At 43.9% G+C, this 22,807-nt stretch overlaps 1 protein-coding gene and 2 long non-coding RNA genes across 5 annotated transcripts; 2 read left to right on the forward strand and 1 right to left on the reverse strand.

Annotated features, from left to right (window-relative positions):
• Positions 1-766: 766 nt before the first annotated feature.
• On the reverse strand, positions 767-12,183 carry LOC142087019 (uncharacterized). The gene is made up of 5 exons (XR_012675295.1): positions 12,065-12,183; positions 10,985-11,046; positions 6,294-6,354; positions 5,202-5,324; positions 767-938 (listed from the first exon to the last, which is right to left on the reverse strand). It is a non-coding gene; the product is annotated as an uncharacterized LOC142087019 (long non-coding RNA).
• LOC142087020 (uncharacterized) lies at positions 1,298-6,339 on the forward strand. The gene is made up of 3 exons (XR_012675296.1): positions 1,298-2,381; positions 5,070-5,222; positions 6,263-6,339. It is a non-coding gene; the product is annotated as an uncharacterized LOC142087020 (long non-coding RNA).
• A 583-nt stretch (positions 12,184-12,766) lies between the features above and the next one.
• On the forward strand, positions 12,767-22,200 carry CEBPG (CCAAT enhancer binding protein gamma). 3 transcript variants are annotated; one of them, XM_075161377.1, is made up of 3 exons: positions 12,767-12,903; positions 17,085-17,240; positions 20,029-22,200. In XM_075161377.1, the coding sequence occupies exon 3, from the start codon at positions 20,139-20,141 to the stop codon at positions 20,589-20,591; it is 453 nt and encodes a 150-aa protein (XP_075017478.1). In that variant the 5' UTR covers positions 12,767-12,903; positions 17,085-17,240; positions 20,029-20,138; the 3' UTR covers positions 20,592-22,200. The 3 variants fall into 3 exon arrangements, with proteins under 3 accessions (XP_075017478.1, XP_075017477.1, XP_075017479.1); XM_075161376.1 differs by lacking the exon at positions 17,085-17,240 and having other exon boundaries at positions 12,768-12,903; XM_075161378.1 differs by lacking the exons at positions 12,767-12,903; positions 17,085-17,240 and adding an exon at positions 15,118-15,362.
• The last annotated feature ends 607 nt before the right edge of the window (positions 22,201-22,807 follow it).

The raw sequence follows: 22,807 nt of genomic DNA on the forward strand, positions 1-22,807 counted from the left end.
AAATACTCCCTGAAGATTATAACTCTTAGAATATGGCTGGCTACTTCTCATGGCATCACCCAAGATGTAATCCAAAACCAGAGATTTAACCTCCTTGTAAATCCAGAAAACTGGAACATAGCTTGAACCTGTGTTTGCACGCAGGTGACACCAACTTCAGGCATTTAATTTAGATGCTCTCAAAGTGCCTACTTTGAGCTATTCAGGGAACCTCGGCTCACAGATCTCAATATCCTGAACTGCACCTAAAATTAGATACCAAAATAACAGGGTCTCGATAGTCTTTTCATGCATAAAGTCAGCTGGACTGCACACCTGGGTTTAGCATCACTATTTAACAAAATCCTGCTAGTTAGAGCAATAGCATCTCCTCACCTGTATGAGTAATTCACACTGATACCCAAAGCGTACTATGATTGTCAGCTCTCCTAAAAATACTCATTTGCAATACTAACTAAAGTAGCAGCTGAGGCTAAGCACGAATATTGGTAACTGTTCCAGAGCACACCTATGTGAACACTGCAGTGTAACACGGAATCACACGTGAAGAAAATACCCATGTTTGTCTATTATACATGTGTTCTGACTTTGCATTAATCCTTGGAAAATTTTCATGTAGTCACCCTGTAACATTATTCACACCTGTTCTTTTAATGCAAAAGGTAGTTTATTGGGATAAGCATAACTTTGGCAACGTGTAAGGAGACCATGTATAGTCAATCCCAAATCATCTGGTTTTCAGAAGGTACATTTACAAAGATGGGCTAATACATTTTGAGAAGGCTACTTAAGTAATGAGGAACCTTGCTGCTGACTTAGATGTTACTTTTTGCTGACCTCAAAAGACTTTCAAAAAGAAGATGGTACAGCATGGCTCAGGCTTCATCAATCTTTCTAAGTAGTTCTTGTTTGTACTGTGGACATTATTCTGAGAGTGTCTGCAAAAATAAAATAAAAAGATCTATATTATGGAAATACCAAAATATGTTAGGCACTTTCCAGAAGTATAGAAAAAGACCCTTTGCTACACAAAGAATTTACAATCAGAAGAACAAGATATGAAAAGTGAGAGCGATGGGACTGGAAAGGAAGACCGGCTTATAAAAAGAGTCATGCCATTTTTTAATTATGTATTTTAGTACGTGACACATCCTGTCACAAAACTTAGTCCCTGACATGGACTATGTTCTCATCCTCTCTAAATCAACTTTATTCCCCTTTAGGGGAGATTGTTACAAGGATCAAAATTAACTAAAGGGTAAAAATGTGGTAAAAAGTTACATTCTGTAGTATAGTATGGATATGAAAGCCTCATGCTGTCGTTCCATAGGTGAACACATTGCTGAATCCATGGCAGGCTTCAGCGGGATGAGAACTGCACAAGGCCTCTTGGAGAACTCAAGGATCTGGTGGACTTTTTACACGTCTCTTACATTGAAGCTATTGTGTGATTCACAAGTCAGACAATGGGATAGCCTCACCACCCAGTAGCTCACAGTTTTTGATTCCCAGCCTGCAAATATTCGATGCTCAAAGTATCTATGGAATTAAGGACTAAGACCTGGAAATCTGAAGATAATACACCTTTGGTGCAACCCTTCTTTTATTAATGTCATAAAGCATTTAACTTCGGTGGCAGAAAGGTTTGGGGCCACACTTGACTCATATTTTAAAATGTCAGGTTTTATAAGTATTGACTCCGTACTAATAGAAAGCACTTTTACTGCTCAGTGTGGATGCCGTCTTGTATCTGAAAATTTGACCTCCCTGTTGAGCTAAACTCAGCTTTCTCTAATTATCCCACTGCCAGCCCAGGGATTAGTGGCATGAGTAATCTAAGCAGGAGTTGGCCTACTAAATAAAAAATGTCAAAGGCAGCGAGAGGGAAGGGAGTCACAAGGAAGCTCTGCAAAGTGCTTAGAGTCACTCGGTGACATCACCAATGAATCCAAACCGTGATCAAAGCAACTGCCAGCACCAGGGAACAACAGACGCACAGAGGACGGAAGCAAGTCAGAGGCAATCTCAGCTTAAAAATGATCGCAGTTTTGTTATCAGTTTCAAGCTAATAATAGCGATACTTCTGGCATCAGAATTTCCCTGACTCTCCTAAGAATAACCACTGCACAAAGATGAGACTTAAGAGGCAGCTTACACTTACGAACTGGCATACGGTGCTGAAGTTCCCATCTGCAGCACGTTGGCCCTGCCACAGAGTGATCTCACTTCAAGACTGACCATGCAGCAGGCTGATGGGGCAGCACCGGCTCTCCTGCAACCACTGGTGGATGACATGAGAAATGGCCCTTCATTCCCTGCAGGGATTCCAAAGGTCACTGGAAAACATCCAGCGAAAGGACCTGGCACTCCTGCCTGCTGAGGTAACACCTATTCTGCCTTCTAAGCCTTCACAGAAAGAGAGGTTGCACACAGTAACAGTCAGCGTGCCAGTTCTGTTCATAAAAATAAGGAGACATTACTCACCACTGCATGAGTTCCACAAGACCTTCGCATTTACATTTTTCTGCTCAAACTGGAATCTTATGCTTTAGGTAGAACAAATCTTTATCTTAAGTGCAATAAGAGTTAATCACAAACCAGGTGAGTCTAACAATCAATCAGTAGGTTTTTCCTGAAAGGATCACAGTCCCATAAAAATCTAGAAACTAAAGTTGGGAGGTTACAAGGATGTTTCAGTTTTAGAGGAAACAGGACTGGTTACCTCAAGTTATGATGCTTGGAACAAACCATTCCTTCTGCTTCGTTTTTAAAGGCAGCTGACAGCTGAGCTACAGATTGCTTTAAATAAATACTATCACAATTCATACGAACAAAATCAGAAGACCATCTCTTTCATTCATTTTATGGAAGCATAAAAATGTAATTTTGTTTGCAATAGTATTTCAGAAAGTAAAAAGCCAGTGAAAGTGCTAGGCTGTTTGCAAGGTGTTTTGGTACCTAAATCCTCATAAAGCAATTGCTTTATGAAGGGCATTGCCCTTCAGCTAGGAGGTAGCAACAATGTCACGTGACTTTCATGGCTATATAGTTAATAGTGGAGCTAAGTATAATCAAAGCAAATTCAGCAAGAGCCCGGGGCTGAGAGGTTTCTAATTCCAAACAAAAAGTCCTTGCAAACTCTTGTGTTTCTAAGTAAAAAAAGAACCATTTGGGTTCCCATACTGCAAAAATGACTTTTTTTTTTCCCTTCTACTGCTGTAATTAAAGATAGGAAATGGGAATAAGTTTTTGGAGTCTAAATTATTCACTCTGAATAATTATTTCAGGCCTAAACAATTAAACCATATGCTAATTTTATGCAAATCACATCTAATATATTAATATGAGCATAAATCCTACATTCCTTAACAAACCCCAACATTCTATTAATGGGGAATATCAGCAGTATAAACAGCTCACATTTATGACATAAATGTGGTAAATATAACACAACATGAAATTTAACATGGCAAAGTAAAATTTAATTTTAGAAAAATAACTCCTTTAAAAGCAGGCAAAAATTCCAGATTTTTAATTACGAGTTGCATGGTTCTAAAAAGAATTCATGCAACGTGTTTTAGTCTTGGTGCTACAGTACTGGGTTTTATTTTACTAAAATGTATGATTTTAAAAGGAAGATGATGGCACAGAACCCATAGCATGGTGAGGATGAATCCATGTTGGTTGTCTGCAATCTGATACTCAGCGGCCAAAAGAGAAGGACAGAAAAGTGTAACTCGGCACAGAACCCTGTGGCTCCCTACCAGAGAAACAATTGCTGACAGTTACCACAGCCAACACAGCTGGTATTTAGGTTGGATAGAACAGTACAGCTTATAGTGGGTCAGTATTTTCCATTTAAAAAGGGGCTACTCCATACCAGCATGAACATTCTGGGGCCTTTTAGGAAGGCTTAGTAAATGGAAGTATTTATATAACTAAGTGCAGGGCTTATGGATCATTTACATTTAACTTAAGTCATCAAGAGATCTCTGCATCTTCGGTAGGGTCTAAACCACGTGGGAATTACTTTTCTCCTGTATTAATAAACTGAAACATCACTTACCCAGCTCAGCACGTCATTGATAAAGAGGTCATTGATGTCATTTGGGCTCCCGTTTCCTTCTTTTTTATGGAAGTGCAAGACACTGTGGGTCTCCTAACTCTAGCTGCCCCTTGTACATAGCTGTGCAAGCTCAGCTGCTGATTCCACTGGATATGCAAAAATTGGTGCCTGTATTTTATGGAAGACAATCAAACCCTAAATATCTGTGTCCCTATTATGAGAAAAGGCTAAATGTTCAAACTGTGGGAAATGCTGCAGGTAGAGCTCAGATCTTCTGACACATCAACTGCAAACTCAGTCTTCAGGAAGCCAGACTTTGCCCCAGTGCCCCTTGCCTATTTGTTTCAGTGGGCTCAGAGATATTCAGTCAAATCTCCCTTGCAGCACTGAAATTCTTCTAAGTCCTTGGATCTACATATTTTGGTCAGGGCTAAAAAAATCCATCTGATGGTAGAGTATCAGAACATGCGACATGTATCAAATTTTAAGCCTACTGAAAATCTTTCCAGAAATCTATGTAAAAACACTCAGAAAGAAAGTAAAAGCATGCACGCCTTTCGGTTTTCCCATAGCTCAGCTACCAATGCTGCTATAGCATGAAGTATCTGAGAGCTGTCTGTGAACTCTCACTAAACTCATGGCCACAGGTAGTGTGCCTTCACATGATGAAAGCCAAAGACATATAGAGTGTTTCAGAATATGCAGCAGTATTCTTACCTGATGCCACACGCCAGTGTTGAATAAATGTCCCTACATTGAGACAGTGTTCACACAAATGAAATATTTTGTTATAAACTTCTTGTGCTTAAGGCATTGGCATTTGTGCCCAAGGCTTTCCAGTTATTTATGGCACCAGTGTAGCACAACATCCCACGTTAGCTTGTTAGCAGTGAGGTAGTCTCCCATAGCTAGAGATCTCTGGAACTGGCTACCTATGTGCATATACCTGCTAGAAGTACACATACACCTGTGTGCACTCATCCTGTCTTCATTTTGTTCATAGGAAGGAAAAGACCAGCACGTGTCCTACACTCCTCAGTTTTGTCCCACCTGCCGAGTCCCTTCACGTCCAAGAGCTTTACATAAGAGGAAAAAGAGGACGGACGTGAGGTGAAGGTACACATAAACAACATACCTTGAAGAATTTCATTTCCTGGTAAGCAAAGTCCTTTTCTCCAACTGCCAAACCACACTTCCACTGGGACTGTGGGTGACTTCAAAGCAATCCCTGTACTCCCTGGAGGAGGGCCTCAAAAACCTGGACAAATGATTGTGACCTTTACCACATACGTTGTGTGCTTTGAAGGTTTCCACGATTGTTTACAGCTTGGTAAAGTCCTGTTTGGAATGTGTACGTTCAGCAAATACTGGGTATGCAGAGAAACAGTCTTCAGGGAAGCCACCGTGCTTTAGTAGAGTAAGTCTCAGTCTCTGCCAAGTGGCTGCTGGCATTATATCGATTGCCAGTGCACATGCAGCACTGGGAGTCTACGAGAGCAGGTTCAATGTTTTGAAGCGTTCTGTGTTCCCATCAACTTTTCCTTTGCATGTTGCTCTTTTTTGTCACATATTTTTGCAGACAGGCTGTTCCCCTCTAAGTCACCAACATCAACTTTCTTGTAATGTTGCTGATCCTGAATTCTTTCCCCAGGCAAAATTCCTGATAATTTCAGTTGGTGTCTTAATTGTGTAAGAACTTCTGCCCAAATAAATCACGCCTGATGCAGGAAACCCCCACACAATGGCTAAACAACTCAGAATGAGGAGAGCTTCCTCTGTACAGAGGTTTGCTGAGTTGGTTTTTAAGGCCAGTGAGGTGCAGAAACATGACCTCAACAGACATGCTAGCGATGGAGGGAGCATAAAGCTTCTCCTGACTATCACAGGGAAATTTGATCTAGTTACTACTGAGAGGAGAAAAAATCAGATGAGCCTTTCTCCAGTGACATTGTTGTCCCCGGGACATGCTACCAAAGTGGCTTTTTCTACAAATTTGGCTGTAGCGTTTATATTTAATAGAAACCTAACACTAGATTGTGTCTGGTAAATTCACTATGACACAGATATTCAGGTGCCTGCAAGTGTAAGTGTAATTGCTTTGTTCTTCTGGGAGTCTATAGTATGTTAGAAGGTATACAAAGCCAAAGAGCTGAGAGCTGTGCCCCACTGTTTCTTTGGAATTTGCTTCCATTTCAGGAGGCAGAAAAAGAAAAACCAGTTGACTCACCAAATGCAGAGAATCAACTTTCTGGAAGGAGGATGGCATTGTCGAGGTAAGTACTTCTTTTCTGTTGGGGACGAGAGAGAGAGACTTTACTTGCCTGATGAAAGTATTGCTGTCACTGATTATCTAGCACAGAATTCTCCTAGATGTTAGTAGCAGGAGGTCAATGACAGACGTGCTGTAATTGCCAATACACTTTCTCAAATTGTCCTCCCACATACTTTGTATAATCCAGGCATAAATAGTTCATTTTCTATTCACTTCTACGAACAGAAGTGAGGCAGAGTAAACAATCAGGTGGACTATCCCCTGCCAGGTGACAAGCTCTCAGTTTCTTTTTTCAAGTGGCTGTTCATTGAGCTTTTTATGGTATTTCAGAGGTCATATAGGTTCAGGGAATAATAAAGCCATTGATAAGAAAGAAGCTTGTGTCCTCATTCTCCCAACACCATAAGACTGAAGGAGAAACAGAGCTATGCCTCTCCAATTTCATTGCTTTTCTGGAAGGGTATTTATTTTAGGCTTCTGTTCTGAAGAACCATTTTGAAGTCTGGATAAAATTCATGCCTAAAACTATTTACTCTTCTTGATATCATATGAATAAGGTAAAGTTCTTCACTAGAGTATACCCCGTGACAAATAATGCCCTAGTAATTATGGGTGGGGATTTTCATGCGGTGACTGATGATGCCTTGGAAAAGAGCCATGGCACCGTGCATTCAGAAGCTAAGCTATCTAAATCCTTTCAGACCTCATTTATGCTTTTGGGAATATAGGACAGGTGTGGCAGTTACTAAACCTGGATACTTGAGAATTCACCTCTTATTCCCAGGTGTGGGCCATTAATTCTCGCTCAGACTTGTTCAGTTCTAACAAGTCTCTTTTGAACCAGATTTTATATGTGCGCATATACACACACGATACATAGCATTTTCCTTTCAATCCATTTATCTACTTTGTTTTTACTCACTTCAGCTATGCAGCCTCACCTTACCTAACATTTTACATACACATGGCAGCAAACCCCAGTATTGATCAGTGGCAGTCTACAAATCCCTGTCACATTCTGTAGATACCAGCAGACTCGCAGTTTGCCTTGTTTAGTACAATTACTGAAGAAGTTCAGGTAAAACTCAAGCCAAGCCCCAATGAAATTCACAACAATGCCTACACCAATTTTAATTGGATAACTAGACATCAGAGCAAAGCCAGAGAACACTCAAACACAAACATAGGTTGATAAAAACTGTAAAATCCTGTAAAAAACTGTAAAGGAACGTGGCGCTCCTTCTTTTTGTTAGATGCTCTTCCAGAAATCTGAACACGTTGGGGTAACGTGACACACCTAGAGCCTCCTCCCAGACCAGGCATTCTTCAGGGACGCACTTGATATTTTCAAACTCAAATACCTATAAGAAAGCTTCTAATTCCATATTCTGATATTTCTATAGAAGGTCACAAGATAGTAACCCCAGCTGCTTTGCTCACTTCACCGGGACTTGAGGCTACTGAACACTAATGTATATCTTGTCATCTTTGTTTACTTAAAATACATTGGTCATCTTCTAAGCAGTCCTCTGGAATACCGTGAAGAGAGGGGATGATATAGTTATATGTTAAATTTTGAAAAAGCACACATTTTTGTGACAGTATTTTTATGTGCAAGACGACGAAGGATGACTTGGGGTAATGAGATGGCCTTCTACTTCCAAATCCCTCAGGAGGCCACTGCTGTAGTGGTACGCTTCTCAGATCAACGTACCATCTTGTGAAATGAAACATCGGTATTGGAGAACCTGAGCTGGTTTGGCTTGAAGCACAAATTCCTGAGGCATAGGCTGGGTAAGAGTTTCACTAAAAAATAAATTTATCATCAACAAGTATTTTGTAGCTATGAAAGAGAAGCTTCTGATATGTGACTATTAAAGAACTCAGCCTACTAACCAGAATAACGTACAAAAAAGTGAAACTTGCAAAAACAGGCACACCTTTATCTGTGCAGCTGGCTAATTCTAAAAGTGCTAGCTAGAAGTTTCTGATTAAAAAGTTTAACTTCCTGATAATGACATATAACGAAAATACAACAGTTAAGGAATTAAATCTCAGGACAAAACTAATGCAGATTCTACCTAGATGAAACCAGTCCATCAGGCATGAAGTACCAATCCCCCACTTAAAATGTAGAAGAAATGGGAACAGCTGTAGCTGGAGAGAAGTGCGGCATGTAACACCTATAAAAGTGACAGCTTGGGTTTCTAGTAAAAGCGATCATCGATATATTAGTTTTCTCAGACACTCCAAGATTTCTGTGTTAGCCTGATTCATTTTGCTATCACCCAATAGCCTGCTGAAGATGTGGGGGAGGGAACAGCTGTCTTTTTTTTTTTTTGTCCTGCATTTGAGAAACATTCCCTTTATTCTGCCCATGTAATTGAGTTAATCTCTTTTCAGAAACCAGTATGAGTAACCCTAGATATCTGGATAACTTTAATATTTTGATAACTGCAAATAAGGGAAGTAGTACTGGAAGATGCAGAACTAGAAACTGGAAATACTTAGTTGCAAGACTTATTAGCTGCATAGAAAGAAAGAACAAAGGCATTGGATTTTTCCTGTAAATGAACTCCAGGCAGTGTTACAATAAAATGGATGTTTGCTATTAGAACAGAATGGCTCCTTTCTTTACTTAGTATTTTCTAGAACAAAAGCGCTGTAACTTTCCAAGGCTATAGTGAGTCAGTGATAGAATTAGAAGTACGAGCCTGAAATAGCGGTCACCACTAAGCAATGTTTCCTCTCCTTTCTCTTCACCTATTCAAAAAAGCTACCTCTGACAAATCATCTATTAATAGACAAGTTTCTATCATTTAAGTTATTAAATCGGATTGAAAAAACACTCAGAAATTCTGTGCTTAACAAGTGTAAGCTTTTTCAAACAAATAAACAGAGGTATTCATGCTTTTTCTTTCTGAATTTTATTTTTTTGAAATATAGCCAGATTTCCGATAAATGAAACTCAGCAATCCTTCTGCTTTCTGAAGCTTTTATAACCTCAGCTCTGCAAAATTTAGATTTCTACCAATAGGATTTTTGCCTTGGTGCAGGTCAGTCCTGAATGCGAAAAGTAATTCTTATAATACCAAATGCAAGGGCTATTAAGAGAAGGGAGGTTTGCAATAATAAGATTATGGAAAACGTCTATTACAGACTTTGTATTTCTGGGGTATTCCTGAATGAATGTCATCTGCTTGGTGATCGTAAGGAATGCAATCATATTCAGAGACTCTTTCTATGCAGTTTTGAACAAATCTAGGTTGAGAGAATAGGGGTAGCAGTTACCAAGAAAAGCTTTTATTTTGTTATAATTCAGTGCATTTGCCCTCAAATACATTAACACACTGTATATCACAGTCTGGAATGGTGTGTTTTTACCTAAGGGGCCTATTTATTTCCACTTGTAAAATATATATACAAATACATTTATTTTCCTCTCTTCTAAATCACTGGAAAGGAAATGACTGACTTCTCTCCTAGAAGAATTCAAAGGCACGGATGTTAAACCAGAGGGAAAAACTACACAGTAGCATCATGTGTGAAAAATAAACCTTTAACAGAAATGTGCAAGTCTGAAGTAAAAAATTCAGTGAAGGCTTATCCATGAGGGAAATAGAGGCAAAGAACTGAATGCTTACAGAGAAACATACTTTATTTAAAGTGTAGGTTGCAGTCCAGGGTGTTTGTATGGTTTTTATTTTAGAAGAAATAATTGCCCATGAAGACAGAGGTAACACGCATAAATAGTGGAATCAGACACAACAGAAATTATTCAAACAGCGATAAAATAGTTTTCACACTGTAAGTGGAAGGCTGCAGAGAACTTCTTAAATGTTTTTGTAAGTGTTAAGGGAACACACTGAGTGGGTAATAAGCAGGGACATTTACCCCAACAGGTTCCTCTCCCCTTTACACTTTCTGCCTCCAATTCCCACAGTTTCTATTTCCTCAATAGCCTTTCTGCCTCTAACTGTGATTTGCTGTAATTACTTGAAGATGCTGAATACCTGTGTGATTTTTTTCAAGGACTAAAGTCTTAAAAGAATCATGAAACTGGATTATGCATGTGAAAATAAGATACTATTACAATATTATTTATAGTTGTATAGGTAGACTGTTGCTATAGGAACACATCCAGAATCGGAATGAAAAGGACTCCATCCCACCAGGGACCAGCTTGCTTGCCACACCTGACTCCAGAGCTACTGTACAGCTCACGTAACTTGTAAATAAGCGGGTAAAGTGTGTATTTCAATGCCACATCTCAAGAGCAGTTGCCCATATATTTCTGTGATTACTTTTTAGATCGCTTCTATCATATTCTATTTTTACTGTAACACTGTGGGAAAAAAAAATATCCTGCAAACACTAAAGTACACTGTGTGATGGTTTTCCTGTAATAGGATACAATGCCAACCAAGCGCTGGAGCACCTTATGTGCATGGAATTATGTGTGAGCTTTAATGTTTAAAATAATCTATGACTCTATGAGAGTAAGTTGGTCTACATTTTTTTTTCAGCTTTCTTTGATGAGGATTAATGAATGAATGGTCATAAAGTGCTCTAAAATCCTAGGAAAGCACGCTAAGAGCACACACTTACTTAACTATTGTGAGCAAAGGATAATGTTTAATGCTTACCTGGAATTTCGCTCCAGTTATAGATGGATGAGTCATTGTCACAGAAAATGTAACAGTTTCAACTGAGAAACAGAAAAACATCAGAGACGTTAAAGCATATACTTGATGATTGAAAACGAAAAGTATCTTCATGGTAATGAGCTGAATAAAACTGTTTGCCCAGACTAATCCTCAGAATTCTTCTGCAAATGTGGTTTATTTTCCACAGGGCTTTACAAAAACAACAACAAAACCCCCACACAACATCAGACAGCCATAAAAATGGCAAATACAAATAATTATATCTACATTACTAAGCTCTGCAACTGTGTTTACAAATCTGATTCTTCTCACTTCTTTTGCAGACATAAAGCCTTTCCCAAGCAGGTCTATGTGTTAAACTAGAGTAGGATACAGATTGGTACTTCTTCTCTCTGCATTTAAACAAACACTACTTTTTCCACATTACTGTTTTCACTGTCTGACACCTACACTTGTTCAAAACTTGCTTACTTTATAAACTGATGATTTTCAGAACTACCCACTGTAAATATGCACACCTATGTATTGAAGTATTCCCCTTTCAAAGAGCTATAAACACATCCTGCGCACACACAACTTAAGAGATGCTAGCATATATATTTTTATACTGTGCTTGTTTAGGCAGAACTAAGGTGATGTGAACCAGAGTGTCTGGGAAATATTAAGGGCCAAAAAAATTCTTCTCTACAAAAAGTGAAGTTTTTTATAATAACAAACATACACGAGTGATTTGGTGCATAATGTTCCTATGACATTTAACTCTGATCTAGATGTTTCCTAATCTGCCAGTGTTTAGCTTTTTTTTTAGTATGTTTGAGAAGGAAAATTAACTAATAATCTATGAAATTTAGGAATTTGCCATAATTTCTGTTGTCAAGAGAACAGTTAAAATTTTTTTACTTGATGTCTTCGGTATCCCTTCCACTGTACCTCACAACATCCTACAGAGGCAAACCACACAGCAGCTAGATTGAGATGGAAATACACTGCCAGGTGATAATTAACAGCCCAGGAACAATTAAGAGATGCCAATCAGTACAGAAACACAACACGACCTACTTTGATGCCCGTGGGGCACCGGCCAATGTCGTGCCAGCTACCCCCGAGAAGCCACCCAGCCTGGCCCCGGCCGGCGGGAAGGCGGCAGCGGCCTGGGGGCGGACCAAGACCGCCTTCTCCCTCCCGCGCTGCCTGTGAGGGGAAACACGGGTTCGGCTTCTCCCCCTCAGGCTGAGGGCAGAAGGGAGGCGTGGGGCCCGTCTGAGCTGCCACCAGGCTCCCCGGCCCGGAGGGCAGGGGCGGCCGCCCGGCTCCCCACAGGCCGCGGGGGGCGCGGCCGCCTCGCTCCCCTTGCCGCCATCCCCCAGGCGGGAAGGGAGGCCTCTCGACACCTCCTCCAGCCCTCTCCCCTGTCGGAAAGAGGAACATGGCGCCCGCAGGCTGGGCCAGGGCGCAGCCAGCCGCGCCGGGGACACGCGTGGCCGTGCACCGGGTTTCCCTCCACCCCGGCTGCAGCAGCACGGGAGCACAAACCCAGCGGGCTGCCGTGACACCCCTCGGGCCCTCTGGGCTCCCGACGCGGCGGGCGGAGCCAGCGCCGGCCCGCACAAGCTGGGCGCAGCCCCACGGGACACGCACCGTCCTCACGGGAAAAAAAAAACCCCACAACACGGCCTCGCCCTTTCAGAGTGCCGGCGGCCTGATTGGCCGCGCCGGCTGCCAATCGGGGCGGCTATTGCATCATCCCGGCGGCCGGCTGGGTGGCGATTGGCGAGGGGGCGGGCGGAGCGGGAGGGTGTCGCAATCGCCGCTCGCCCGCACGCCACACTTTAAAGAAAGAGGCTCGGGCCCGGCCCGGCCCCTCCCGCCGCCGCCGCCGCCCGCTCGCGCCGCCACAGGTAAGCGCGGCCGCGCGGGGGGCGGCGGGGGGGCGTAGGGGGGCCGGGGGGCCGCGCCGGGCCGGCCCTCGCCCGCCTCCCTCCCGCCGTGTCGCAGCGGGTGCCGCGGCGGGCGCCGCGCATGGGAGCGCATGATGCAATCGGCGGGCGGCCCTGGCTCCCCTCCCCTTCCCTCCCCCGGTGAAGTCACGGCTTGGCAGCGCCGGGCACCCCCGCGCCCCGCACGGGCGGGGGAGGAGGAGTAGCGCGGCCGCGGACGGGCGGCCCCCGGGCCGCGGCCCGCCGGGGAGGGCGGCGGCGTCGCCGCCACAGGCCCGCGGGGGAGGGGAGGGGCGGGCCGGGCCCGGCCCGGTCCCCGCGGTGGCTCCGGCCCCGCCGGGCCTCCCCGCCCCACGGCCGGGGGAGCGGGGCCGGGCCGAGGCGCCTCCAGGCGCTTTTGACAGCGGGGCCGGGCGGTCGTTACGGCTCGTCCTCCGGCGCCGCAAGACGCTGCCGTTACGGAGCGTGCTTGGCTAGGGAAAGGTCTGCGAGCGGGGCTCGTAACCCCGCCGGTGCCGTTCGTACCGCCCCGGGAGCCCGCAAGGCCGCAGGGATCCCAGGAGCTGCCCTGAACCGCGGTGAAATGCCGTGCTTTAACAACTGGTGTTATTCTTTTCTAGCTTCTCAATGGAGTTTTGAATGTCTTGACAAATGTTTCTGGTTCCCAACAAATTTCTGTAGCTCCAGACGCAACTTCCAAAACAGATCTATCGCAGAAAGCTTGACGTTGGTTTTAGCTCTGACATCTGGTGGGAAATAGCAGTCATTAAGACAACTCAATACTCCCCTCAGTAATAGTGCCATGCTGCTTACAACGCCTCTTCAGAAAGTATAAAAATTCATAATTTGAAAAACTTCTGGATTTAAGGAATCAGTTCATCTTTAGAAATAGTTACCTTCATTATAATGCAAAAGACAGAGTCAAATTGATACCTCCTTGCCTCCTGGCATCTGGGATTGTTTGTGATTCTGTCAACGCTGCTTAGCCTGCGATTAGAATACATACTTTAGCTGTTCCGAGCACATTTTTTTAACGATGTTGGAGTGTGTTTTTCTTGTAAGGTGTATGGAAAAAATTGAGATTCTGAGAAAAATACGGGAAAGTGATGTTGTCAGCTATGGCAACAGATGATAGATTTGAGCTACATAGTCTCAAAAAAGTAGTTGCCTAGCCTTCAGTATGTGAGAGTTACCATCAGCTCTTGCTAACTTGCCTGTGAGAGCGTGCAGAAAACCACACAGGAGGTGTGGACTCCCGCTGTTCAGCAAACGTATACCTGGAGTTTTACGCTGTCATTCTTTGTACAGGGTCATCTAGAGTTAGAGTCAGATCCTACTGGGGTATTCCTACGGAAGTCGGAGGGAAGGGAGGCCACTTATTGCTGTTCGGATTGGGACTGATTTTGCATTAGACAAGACAGCTGAGTGAATCTGTGCAATAAAGTCATCCTGACTAATGATCAGAATCAACAGTCACATCTCAGGAAAGCAGCAGAGAGAAGCGCTTTGTACTTTTTGCTGCTAAGCAAAAAAAAAAACTGATTTAATTAACAAATTAAAACACATCTTTTGGTTTTTGCCAAAATAAACATTTGGAAGATTAAGTTTAATTTTTTGAAATTTTTTTTTTGTGAAAGCAAAGATGATAAAGGCCTTGATTTGCTTGGGAGTCTCTGTGGTCCCTGAGGAGCACTGTCAGACAGTAAGAAACATCCCTCTGCCTGAGAAGACACCTCTGAGTTACCAGCTATTATGCTGTAGTGGGTGGCCAGTTGGTGTCCTGGGTGGCCAGTTGGTGGCCCAAGGAGAGAACAAGGCAGTTCTAACTGGCCACTGGAAACACTACCATGTGCTGGGTGGAACCAGCCTAGGGCTGTCGCTGAGCTCAAGCTAATGAGCAGCTTTATGGGAACAAGATGCTCGGAAACTCGGCTGGCTCTCCGAGGAGATGCCTCCTGCTGTGCTGGGGCTATCGCCCATTCACAGCAAACCAACCTGTTTGCAGAGAGGAGCGGAGCAGCTGTGTTTGTGTGGCACAGTGTCTGAGAAACGAACTCCGAGACCCAGCTGCCTCCCCACCCTTGTGGCCTCTCCTAATTACTGTGTCCTTTACCTCACCCTTCTTGAGAGCCCCTCTGTATGTCTCATACCTGCTGCCTTTAAATCTCCTTGCAGTATTCCCTGAAGGATGCCCCATAGCACCTGTCGCTATCCAGGATATCCTTCCCTCTCCTTGTTCTGTTGAAGAACTGACAGTTGCCAATAGGGATCCAGCCTCCAAATAACCAGGGGGGAACATGGGTTTCAAGCCTCAACTGTTGCCACTCCTGGGTTATCTGTGATGCAGTACAGTCAGTGCTACTTGCTTTGCATACATACTAGTTGGAGCAGGACAGGAATCCAAGTGTCATCTCTCCCAGGTAAGAGCGTGTCTCACTCAAGAAACAGTTAATTGATACAAAATGGATCAGTTCCAGCGGGAAAGAATTGAGGGAGATTTGTTCTAGCAGGGCTAGAACACTTGCTTGAGAGGTGTGACACTGGTTCATCTTCTCTGCTCATATCCGTGTACTGCCAACTAAAATACTCCATTAAAATTCGGTTTAATGAAACAAATAATTTTTCCTTTGAATTACAGGGGAATTTGATAGAGATCTGAAAGGAATGTTAAAGCAATATTAAATAGTTTTGATAGCATAGAGAGAAATAGCACATGGAACCTAGTGATGTGAAGAAACTTTTTGTACGTCAGGTGGCGTGCCTTCGGGGGCAGGAGCCACCCCTTCCTCTGTAGTATCTCATGAAGCACAAAAAGCAGATCGTGAAAATGGTATGCGTTACTTAACTGGGCTGTCCAGATGAAGTTAGCAAGCACTATAATGTGTTGAAATACAGGGGACAGGAGAGCATTCTGTTTGACTGTGAAAAGATGCCAAAAATTAGTGGAAAAGTTCAGTTGTCAGAGGTGATCTAACAGAGCTATATACTCTTTGAGGGCTACAGAAATCCCGTACTTAAAAATAAAGCTGAGACAAAGTCAGTATATGCTCCAAGAGGAGCATATGCTTGCATCTTGACTAAAATCGTCTGTGCAATCACACATGCACAGCTACTACAACTGGTCCTGCCAGTCTGGTATTTGTGCGCAGTGACATTTTGTTAGCTGTATATTCAGTTTAACTGCTGAACCAAATTGCTTATTCAGTCAGAATCTAAGACTTAAAATGTGGTTTGCAAAAGTTGCTTTAAGAGTTGAAATTAGGAAAATACTAAATACAAAGGTTAGGCATGTATGTATATAGATTTAGCTATACAGATGTCAAAAAGAGTTGATGGTCTCTTTCTGCCCTGAAATACAGAAATGAAAAGATTTCTTGGTAGGAGGGGTGTAGGTGTACTCACACATCTTCACTTGGTTTAAGTGATAAGATTTCTTGGTGACAGAGAATGTTAATTTTGAATAACATTCAAGCTGAACTTAATAGGCTTTTCCGTGAATTTTACTGAACCACACTGTGCAGCTGCATCTTGTTCTGGCTCCCTCATTATGGAAGAAAATTTGCAATTGATCTAGACAGTAGAATTTTAACCTTTTTAATGGTACCCTAGCAGAAGGTAAAACAGCAACTCAGACTGCTGAGAAAAACAAACAAACAAGAACAGTTAACAGCTGATGAACCCCCGAGTTTAGAATGACCAGTGACACACAGCAGCTTGTACATCTCCCCACATCCATTCATCTGGAGTACAGTCATCCATCTCCTGTGCTGTTACTGGTGCAAGCCATAATCCCTGGTTGGACACTGCCAATACTGGGCGGGTAGCATTGCCCACCGCTAACCTCAACTGCTTGCTTTCCCAACGCGTCCTCTTGAGGATGGGCAAGGAGGGCGTTGAACACTAGTCGTACGATACTGCATGTATGTGTGTGACAGAGCACAGGGCTGCATCGTTGCAATGCAGTCTGATCTTGGAATAGGATTGTTTTATGCCAGTTAGATACTTTTCTTTGACATGATAAGAAATCAACACTCGTTTGACTCATCACCGAGTACTTTTCATTGGAGCCATAGGTAGGCATTTTGGGAACTTAGAACAACCCTGTTGCCCTTCCCCTCTTCTCTCCCAAACTTCTCTCCCAGACATTTAGGAGGTCATCCTGTGAGATGGGAAGAGAAGGGGAGCAGCTGTTAGCCTTGCCAGGGCCGTGTCCCTGCAGCAGCTGTGGTGGAGTCCTCCTTGTGCCACCAGTAGGGTCAGGAGCAGGCTGACCTCAGCAGCGGGAGAACGTGAGTCAGGTGAGAGGGTGTCCTGCTCGTCAGGCCTGTTTGTCTGATGGAGAGGAGAGTGGACGATGACTGGTGCAGGAGGTACAGCAGGGGAGCATATTTTGTGGATGAGTCAGCTGTGGCTGCTGTCTTCCTATGAGTGGCAACAGTCCCCTGTCTTTGCTGTGTAGTGGTTCTCACATCGCCATTGTCCTGCGTTCCTATCCCACCTGCTCGTTACAATACCACTACAGGCTTAGCTTGTCTTACCTTGCTTGTGGTTGAAGGGGTTCCTTTAATGTCACTCAGTCACACCCTTCACAGCACACTACCTTTTTCCATAGATTATTTTGTTCCACTCAGTACTAGTGAGACCTTAAAACAGTCATCAGTTTGGACGTCATCTTCCAAAGCAAGTGCTGTAAGATGATTGAGGAAAGGTGGACAGTCTGAGCACCCTCACTCCAGAGAAAAGAGACCAAGGAGGAATTTGTGCATACACCCAGAGGGATGGTCTGAAGAGGACAAGGATCAAGTACTCCTGTTGGTCAAGAGTCAGGCTGTTAATAGGTTTAAGCTGCAGAAGGAAAACTGCAGTCTGAAAATTAAGAAAATTATATAACTGGAGGAAAAGTTAGACAGTGGAACCTGTTGCCAAGACAGAGGTTGTGAAACTGGAGATATTCGAGGCTAGGCTAGACACCCATCCATCAGGGATGGCTTTGGAATAACTGAGTAAAGCCAGTGAACAATGCAAACAGCATGACTAGATGACCCACTAACAGTCCCTTCCAATCCAAATACGTTCGAGAGGCTTCTGAAATGTAGTTGGCAGCTTGTCCCCTTCCAGCACAGTTGTGATGTGTTATTGCCAGTTGTACCATCAGTACCTTATGCTAAAGCCAACCTGGCCACTGTCGTGAGAGACAACAAAAAATGCTTTTATAAGTATGTTAATGACAAAAGGAGAGCCAAGGAGAATCTCCATCCTCTAGTGGATGCGGGGGGGAACGTTGCCACCAAGGATGAGGAAAAGGCTGAGGTACTCAACGCCTTCTTTGCCTCAGTCTTTAGTAGTCAGAATGGTTATCCTCAGGGTACTCAGCCCCCTGAGCTGGAAGACAGGGACGACGAGCAGGAGAAACCCCCCATAATTCAAGAGGATGAAGTTCATGACCTGCTATGCCACCTGGATGTTCACAAGTCTATGGGGCCGGATGGGATCCACCCGAGGGTTCTGAGGGAGCTGGCGGAGGAGCTTGCCGAGCCGCTCTCCATCATTTACCAGCAGTCCTGGTTAACTGGGGAAGTCCCGGACGACTGGAGGCTCGCCAATGTGACTCCCATCTACAAGAAGGGCCGGAAGGAGGATCCGGGGAACTACAGGCCGGTCAGCCTGACCTCGGTGCCGGGGAAGATCATGGAGCGGTTGGTTTTGAGGGTGCTCACGAGCCATGTCCGGGACAACCAGGGGATCAGGCCCAGCCAGCACGGGTTCATGGAAGGCAGGTCCTGCTTGACCAACCTGATCTCCTTCTATGACCAGGTGACCCGCCTAGTGGATGAGGGAAAGGCAGTGGATGTGGTCTACTTGGACTTCAGTAAGGCCTTTGACACTGTCTCCCACAGCATTCTCCTAGAGAAGCTGGCGGCTCACGGCCTAGACAGGTACACTCTTCGCTGGGTAAAAAACTGGCTGGACGGCCGAGCCCAGAGAGTTGTGGTGAACGGAGTTAAATCCAGTTGGCGGCCGGTCACGAGCGGTGTTCCCCAGGGCTCAGTTTTGGGGCCGGTCCTGTTCAATATCTTCATCAATGATCTGGACGAGGGGATCGAGTGCTCCGTCAGTAAGTTTGCAGACGACACCAAGTTGGGCGGGAGTGTTGATCTGCTGGAGGGTAGGAAGGCTCTGCAGAGGGACCTGGACAGGCTGGATCGATGGGCCGAGGCCAACTGTATGAGATTCAACAAGGCCAAGTGCCGGGTCCTGCACTTCGGCCACAACAACCCCAGGCAACGCTACAGGCTTGGGGAAGAGTGGCTGGAAAGCTGCCCAGAGGAAAAGGACCTGGGGGTACTGGTTGACAGCCGGCTGAACATGAGCCGGCAGTGTGCTCAGGTGGCCAAGAAGGCCAACGGCATCCTGGCCTGTATCAGAAATAGTGCGGCCAGCAGGAATAGGGAGGTGATCGTGCCCCTGTACTCGGCACTGGTGAGGCCGCACCTCGAATACTGTGTTCAGTTTTGGGCCCCTCACTACAAGAAGGACATGGAGGTGCTGGAGCGCGTCCAGAGGAGGGCAACGAAGCTGGTGAAGGGCCTGGAGCACAAGTCTTATGAGGAGCGGCTGAGGGAACTGGGGTTGTTTAGCCTGGAGAAGAGGAGGCTGAGGGGAGACCTCATCGCGCTCTACAACTACCTGAAAGGAGGGTGTAGCGAGGTGGGTGTTGGTCTCTTCTCCCAAGTAACTAGCGATAGGACAAGAGGAAATGGCCTCAAGTTGTGCCAAGGGAGGTTTAGATTGAACATTAGGAAAAATTTTTTTACTGAAAGAGTGGTCAGGCCTTGGAACAGGCTGCCCAGGGAAGTGGTGGAGTCACCATCCCTGGAGGTATTTAAAAGACGTGTAGATGAGGCCCTTAGGGACATGGTGTAGTGGGCATGGTGGTGTTGGGTTGACGGTTGGACACGATGATCTTAGAGGTCTTTTCCAACCTGTATGATTCTATGATTCTATGATTCTATGATTCTAAAGCCAGTGATGTATAAGATTGTAGCTGAAGCCAGCACCTTTAATAGCATTTTTTTTTCCTACTAGGTTCACCTTGCCCTTAATCCATGTGAAGACCTGTTGGAAACACTTTCCAGAAACATAACAGTTTTCAGTCTCCTAATAAATTCTGTTGTGTCCAAGAAGAGCCTGTCCAAATGAGCAAGACATCCCAACAGAACACCGCTACAGATGCGAATGGAGTAAGCGTGATTCACACCCAAGCACACACCAGTGGTTTGCAGCAGGTTCCCCAGCTGGTGCCCGTTAGTCCTGGTGGCGGAGGCAAAGCCGTGCCTCCGAGCAAACAGGGAAAGAAAAATTCCTTTGTGGATAGAAACAGTGATGAGTATCGTCAGCGCAGAGAGCGAAACAACATGGCAGTGAAAAAGAGCCGGTTAAAAAGCAAGCAGAAAGCGCAAGACACGCTGCAAAGGGTCAACCAGCTCAAAGAAGAAAACGAACGATTAGAGGCAAAAATTAAGCTCTTGACCAAGGAGCTGAGCGTACTGAAAGACTTGTTCCTCGAGCATGCGCACAATCTTGCAGACAATGTGCAACCTGTTGGCACTGAAACCACCACAACAAATCCAGAAAACAATGGACAGTAGACACTGTTGCAACCTTATGAAATGAACTCTCAAGGTGCAGCTTGTCTGCAACACCATGCAGTAACAACTCTGTTCTTTTAGCCATCATTTTGTGGAGATTTTCTTCTTTTAACCATCATTTTGTGGAGATTTTCTTCTTTTTAGGTTTAACACTGAAGATTTGATACAATTAAACCAGAAACTGCTTAGGGTATTTGTTTTAAATATTTTTCTCCTCTAAAAGTTTATCTAATAAATGCCGATCTAAATTCATAGTCAACAAGAAGCTTAGTATTAGGGAAATAGCATTTTCACAGAAATGTTCACTTACCTTCTTATAGTTTGCATAATGGGAGGAGTCCAGTAGGATGGTTCACTGTAGTATCAGAAACTCATAATTGGATAAAGTGTCTTTTAAACACCTTTTAGTGTATTTAAGCCCTTTGTTTTCTCCATTACATATTACAAAACTGCAAAGGCCATGGAGGGTGTTTGCTTTCCTGTTTGGTGGACTACTTCAAATCTGTAGAGCAAGTCCTATAAAGCACCACTTAGGTTATTCCCGTCCAGTTATAGCTAATGGTAAGGGCATAGTAATAGTGAGCTGGGGTGCCTAGTGATGTTTTCTAGAAAAATAGCAATATACTATGATGATATATACAGGCAGTTGGCTTCCAACTGGCAAATGAGTCTGAAGCATCATGTACAAGAGGTAAAGCAACACACTGACAAAGCCTTCTAAGCCTGTGTTCACATTGCTCACATAGTGACTGGGGCCTTGTAAGAACAAGATTTTGGTTTTCAGAAAATGTCGAAATGCTACCAAAACCTGTGCTCTGCAAAACTGCATCCTTGCTGGGGTGCATGTATCAGGGAGAACAAAATGTGCAGCTTGGCTAAGCAATGAAAGGGGTAAGACAGCATCTGTTCAGCCAGAATGTATGGATCACTGTTGACATTCATCTCCATTTTCATGGCTGTTCAGATTTCCAACCAAGAACTTATAGAAATTTACAGTGATTTTAAAAATAAATGGCCCGGGTTTGAAAAACTGATTCAGTGGAATTTCTATAGCCATCATACAGTTGTGTGAAGGAGTATCTTCAATCTTGTTTTATTTTCATAAGAGTTTTTCTATACCAACTTTTTTAATGCTAGTGCTAACTCTTTGCCATGATCCATAATGCAGTGGTATGTACTATATTGAGGATTTAAACAATAAAAGTAAAGCAGGAACTTTGATGTAACCTTAATTTATTTTCATTTTTAAATATTTCATTGATGGTATGGTTGTGTTACATTTAACCTGTGTGTCTGGCTAGTGGCTTATTACATTGTCTTAATTTCCCTCCTACATTACCTTTTTCCATAGATTATTTTGTAGGATGCTTGTTTGCCTTGTATCTGTACTTAGGAAGAGAACTTGGATATTATCTCTATGAAGATGCTGTTAGAAAATGAAACCTTGAAAAGTTCTTTTTGAATTTAAACTTTTAATACATGTGGAAAACTTTTATGGATTGTTTTGGATTATGGTAGTCTTTTTACAAAGATATGTTTTTTGGTTCTAGCTGCAGCTTAAGTAGGTAAGGTTGAAATATCAGAAGCTAATAAAAACCTTTTGCTTCTAGTGCTGGCCTCATTTTTCCTGTCCCTTTACTATTTCCCTCAAATGGAGAGGTGCCCACCTCAAGCAGCTATCTTCGAGAAATCAGTGCAACAGTCTCCATTCCTGTCTTCCACTCGCGTTTTTACTCAACGGAAAGAATCAGAAACTCATTACAGTTTGGACTGAATTCCTGATTTAACAAACAAACAAAAAAAAGAAATTTAAGACTGAAAATGTACTGCAATTAAAGGGGGGGGGGGGGAAGGGGGGAGGTGAGGAACAGAACACCAAAAACTACCAGGAAAAAGATGACCGCATTTGTTAACGGTGCACCTGCTCTGGTGCAAAGGGCAGGAGCTAGTCTCCTTCCTGGTTGTCTGCTCTGTGATTTGGGACTATGTGGCCCTGTTGTCCTGCAGTTGGTTTGACAGGCTGATGCGGCGTCAGAACAGGGGCTCCAAATCTCTGGTACTTGTTTCTGATACGGTAATTTCTTAAATCTCTTTGAGTGGGAGTAATACTCTTTCTGACGCTCTGGAGGGTGACTTCTCCACCTGTTATTCCTGACAGCTCCAATTCTAATTCCTTCTTGTGTAAAACAAAACTACTGAGTTATGAAAAGTCATTT

The sequence above is a fragment of the Calonectris borealis genome, chromosome 12 (assembly GCF_964195595.1).
Source record: "Calonectris borealis chromosome 12, bCalBor7.hap1.2, whole genome shotgun sequence".
NCBI lineage: Eukaryota > Metazoa > Chordata > Aves > Procellariiformes > Procellariidae > Calonectris > Calonectris borealis.